Source organism: Mus pahari, chromosome 18 (genome assembly GCF_900095145.1).
Source record: "Mus pahari chromosome 18, PAHARI_EIJ_v1.1, whole genome shotgun sequence".
Classification (NCBI taxonomy): domain Eukaryota; kingdom Metazoa; phylum Chordata; class Mammalia; order Rodentia; family Muridae; genus Mus; species Mus pahari.
The window spans coordinates 40892755-40897701 of NC_034607.1; the positions used below are offsets into that span (position 1 = coordinate 40892755).

Consider the following 4947-nt stretch of genomic DNA (forward strand, 5'->3'; position numbering starts at 1 on the left):
AGGAAGGGAGGGAGGGAGGGAGGGAGGGAGGGAGAGAGGGTGGGCCTGTATCACTGTTGAGCTGTAAGCTAAATTTTACTTCAGAATTACAAGACATCATGTCTTTGGTTTACTCTAGAAGTATAGGTATCTGATATTTCAGCTTTAAACCCTTGCCTGTTCTCTGCTTACTGGTGAACACAGGTGTACTCATGTATATGTACATGCATTGAGATTGCTACTGAAGTACTGTACAGTATCAACATATGCTAAGTTATTTTCTGGGTGACAAAAGAAAGTAGCCATTTGTTTTCCTTGACTTCTTATATGTGAGGAAAGACAAGGACAATGATCCAGTGACACATTTTACTTTATTAGTTAGGTCACCTTTCCAGGTGAGAGATTGTAGACACGTTTACTATTGTTACATGTGCAGTTTTGACATATTAGAACCAAATTGAGAGGACATGCCTATGTGCTCTATTTATTTGCTTCTGCTCACTCTGAGAGCCAGCAGCTTCTTAGTTTACTATTTCCTGTCTCCCTGTAGGAATGGCTTTTGAGAAGGTTTGCCTTGGTGACAGGTTCATTTTTGTCTGTACATGGCATATTATGTTACATTCTGCAACATTCTAAATTTAAAAATTTATCCTCAGCCAGGCAAACTAGTTCATCCTTTAGTCCCAGCCTAGGGAGGCAGAGGTAGGTGAGTCTTTTGAGTTTGAGGTCAGCCTGGTCTACAGAGTTAGTTCCCGGACACCCAGTGCTCCACAGAGAAACTTGACTCAAAACAACAAAGATTCTCTATGGCTTCATGCCTACTTTGTGTGAAATATTTTAATATAATGGTAAAGTCTTTGTGTTGGTAGGTATTTATGTAAAAAAAAATGCCATACAGTTTAGATTTTGCCTTCAAAATCTGTTTTTATTTATCTATGTTGTTTGTTTTGAAACCTCTACTGAGTTAACAAGAATAAGTTATTTTGAAGAGCTAAACTATAGTTAATTATTAAGTGTCAAGAGTTGCAATAGAAGAAAAAGAAATAATTTTTATTTTTAGTGACTCTTACACTGACCTGACACTGTGCCTTGTACGCTGAGCCTTTGCTGTGACACTGTGCTGTTATGATAATTTGATACAATGTTGGGTCATTTTACATCCTGAAAAGAAATAACAGAGTGATCCTCTGTACTCCCACTTGGTGTTAAAGGTGTATGGCAGCTACACATGTTGTCTTGTGAGAGACTTACTTGTGGTCCTACTCTGCTCTGAAATAGTAAGTTCTTTTGTTCTCAGAAATCAGCATACTCAGTGAATACAAGTAGTATTTTAAATTGCTCCATCCTTTTGACTCTGAGGCTTTATAAGACAATAGGTTGTTCGTTCACCACTGGAGTGTGAATGGTTCCTTTACCTCTGAGAACTTAAGAGTTAAGTAGTTCTAAGTGTGAGTCTAAGGGCATAGCCAACATTTGATTGCTTAGCCTAATATTTATGTAGTATTTCTGTGTGTGTGTGTGTCTTTTAACTAGATAGGAATAAGCTACCTACACGTTTGTTATCTTAAGCATTAATCTCTGGCTTCCAAAGCAGTAATGACCCTGACTAGCCTCCCTGCTCAACCCATGGGACAAATGTAGCACATAGTATGTCAGTTTTCATTTCTGATGCTGAATTCATGTATTTTTATTTTCAGTTTTAAAACTTAATTTTTCTTGCATTTTTTTCCATGTTTAAAATCAAATTCAGATCTAAAAGGGAAAATGTTAAAGCAGGCGTCAAGCCGGATGCACCTGATCAAGAGCCGGAAGGACTGACGCTTCTGGTCCCCGACATCCAGAGGACTGCTGAGATCGTCCACGCAGCCACCACCAGTCTGCGGCAAGCGAACCAAGGCCAGTAGTAGTGTTTTATATGATTTTTTTTTTTTCATTGCATGAAATTACTTTTTTTTTTTTTTCATTGCATGAAAAATGTTTCATTTAGTAATTGAGAACTGTCTTTTTTTTCCTTATTTTTCAGGTAAGTTCTTAAACTTACATATTCGTTGCCTGGTAGGTTTTGTTCTTTGTCAGGTTTTAGTTAAGAATATTTCTTGGGACTAGAGAGATGGCTCAGCAGTTAAGAGTCCTGGCTGCTCTTCCAAAGGTTATGAGTTCAGTTCCCAGCAACCACATGGTGGCTCACAACCATCTGTGATTGGATCTGATGCCCTCTTCTGGTGTGTCAATGACAGGATGCTCATATAAAATAATATATATCTTAATAAAAAAAATTCTTGCTGTAGAATGTGCATCTTGGCTAGGTGTAGTGGCACATCTTTAATCGCATCACTCAGAAGGTGAGAGCAGATGGATCTCTGTGACTTAAAGGCCAGCCAGTAGCAAGTTTTGGGCTAGCCAGGGCTACATAATGAGACCCTGTCTCAAAGAAAAGAACCTAAAATAAGAATTTATTTCTTCTGTATATGCTAAGACTAACTGTAGTAGCTGGAGAACTTACATATTAGTTACTTTTCTTCTTTTCATTGAAAGTCCTGGAATTGGAAAGCCTCGTTTGTTAGGGAGCAGTCAGTTGAGGCTGCTGCACATGGTGGTACACACGGCTGTGGTCTCTCTCTCCAAGGTGATAAAATAGGGAGTCTGGTAGAAATCTGGAATATGAAACCTACACATAGAAGAGGATTGTTCTTCAGCTTACTGACACAGGAGAGTGCAGAGGGGGCTGACTGAGAAGGAGGGATTCATCTGAGCGGGAAGAGGACTGAGGGCAGTGGGATGTGATCAGAAAGTATTACTGTACATGACAAAACACATAGGCTGTATACCCTGAAGCAGCATTCACAGATGCTGATGGAAACATTTAAAAATGCATATTTATGTTATTTATCTTGTAATATTACAGAGAAGAAACTAGGTGAATACGCAAAGAAGGTGGCTACGAAACCCAAACCCCTGTCAGTATTAAAATCACTTGAAGAAAAATATGTGGCTGTCATGAACAAACTGCAGTTTGGTAAGCAGAAGTTTCTCTTTGCCACACTGCTATTGGCCTCTCCCAGCAATGCTGCTCAGGTGATTTGAGGAAATGAGAGAATTCTAGACTTGAGCTAGGATGGTGACACTTCCCTGGGCTGCTTCTACACTAGTGCCTGAGGCAGAAGAACTGTGACTGTGAGACTAACCTGTGTGCTGTTAAGATGCTGCCTCAACAATTACTCTCTTCCACTCTCACCTAACCCCTGTATGTGTGTGTGTGTGTGTGTGTGTGTGTGTGTGTGTGTGTGTGTGTGTGTGTGTGTAATGTTTGTGACCCGATTTCTACCTTCTGCACACACATGAAAACTTCTGCCATGTCTGTTTTGAGATGGTTATGTTTAGTCAGCATTCTCATCCTGATTTCAGCACGTGACTTGCTTTCACAAATAAAAGCACAAGAGATCTGCAGAGCATATAGACGATGGTTTTCTTTTGTCATTCTGCAGTACTGGGGTTGAACCCAGGAGCTCATGCAGGCTAGGGATCTGCTCTGGCACTAGGCAACACCCCACACCCTGAGACATTCCTTTCCTCTAGGGGACACAGAGACTAAAGACTTCTTCATGACTTTGGTATCATAACAACTGTTTGTGTTCCCCACTTTGGTCTTCTGTCTCCTTTTAGATACATTTGAAATGGTTTCTGAAGATGACGATGGGAAATTGGGTTTTAAAGTAAATTACCACTACATGTCTCAGGTGAAAAATGCCAACGATGCCAACAGTGCTGCTAGAGCTCGCCGCCTAGCTCAAGAAGCAGTGACACTTTCAACCTCACTGCCTCTGTCATCATCTTCCAGTGTCTTTGTACGCTGTGATGAGGAGAGACTTGACATCATGAAGGTAGAAACCAATTTTTCCCCACCCTTCTTATTTTTTAAATTTCAACATAAATTCTGTTGACCACTTGAGGCAGCCATAAGAGGCTGTGATGTAATGTTAGTTCAGGGTGTGCAGATGTTGGTTCAGGGTGTGCAGACAACATGTCAAGACGGTACCAGAGGAGACGCTGCTCATGTGTTTGCTCCCTCACAACTTGAAGCCTGCTAGCAAAGGACTTAATGCTGCGTAGGCGGAGGGCAGAATTACAGAATAGTCATCCCAGACGCCACATTCTTACCAGAAAATGTCTTTTCTCTTAATTTATCAGCAGTTTGTGGTTTTAAATATCTAAGTTTTATGAATGAAGTATTAGCAATATAATTTGTACTTTTCTGTTTTAACATTGTGATCTGTCGTATCTTAAAGTCTAAGAAAACTCTATCAAGAAAAACTAATTTGATATGTACTGAAAAAATGTCTTTCTGATTTAGTTCATATATCAACTAGTTCATCTTCCTCAGACAGCTAAAAGAATTGATCTGTTGACTTCTGAGTACTGTCCTATACATGTAAGATCTTCAGCTTAGAACCTCCAGAATAAATCAGTTATAGTAAGTGGTCCCCACATGCAGCTCTTAACTGCAGGTGGTATTGTATCCTTTAATTGACTCAGAAGAAAATTTCTCACAAAAAAGTTCTTTATATTTTAAAAGAAGTTCAAAATTCATGTAAACTTTCTTGATACAAATAAGAATTAATTTTTTGAGCAATCTGTCCTCTAACTCAGAGCCCTGCCTGCCTCTGCCTGGCACCACTGCCTGGCAGCCACACTACTCTTGATTCTAAGAAGAAGCCTTTTTCTAGTCCTCTGTGTATGTTTGACTTCTGATTCCACTCTTGCAACACTTGCTGTGTTCTTTAAGATGCTCGTGAGGGGGCTGGTGAGATGGCTCAGCGGGTAAGAGCACTGACTGCTCTTCCAAAGGTCTGGAGTTCAAATCCCAGCAACCACATGGTGGCTCACAACCATCCGTAATGAGATCTGATGCCCTCTTCTGGAGTGTCTGAAGACAGCTACAGTGTACTTACATATAATAAATAAATAAAT

General features: G+C 40.0%; 1 protein-coding gene across 1 annotated transcript in view; it reads left to right on the forward strand.

Moving 5' to 3' along the window:
* The window catches only part of Birc6 (baculoviral IAP repeat containing 6), a 178633-nt gene that overhangs the window by 161168 nt on the left and 12518 nt on the right, over positions 1-4947 (forward strand). Inside the window, exons 66-69 of the mRNA XM_029531207.1 lie at positions 1730-1875; positions 2885-2995; positions 3643-3860; positions 4627-4711. Coding sequence (XP_029387067.1) covers positions 1730-1875; positions 2885-2995; positions 3643-3860; positions 4627-4711 — 560 coding nt within the window. The remainder of the gene's footprint in view (positions 1-1729; positions 1876-2884; positions 2996-3642; positions 3861-4626; positions 4712-4947) is intronic.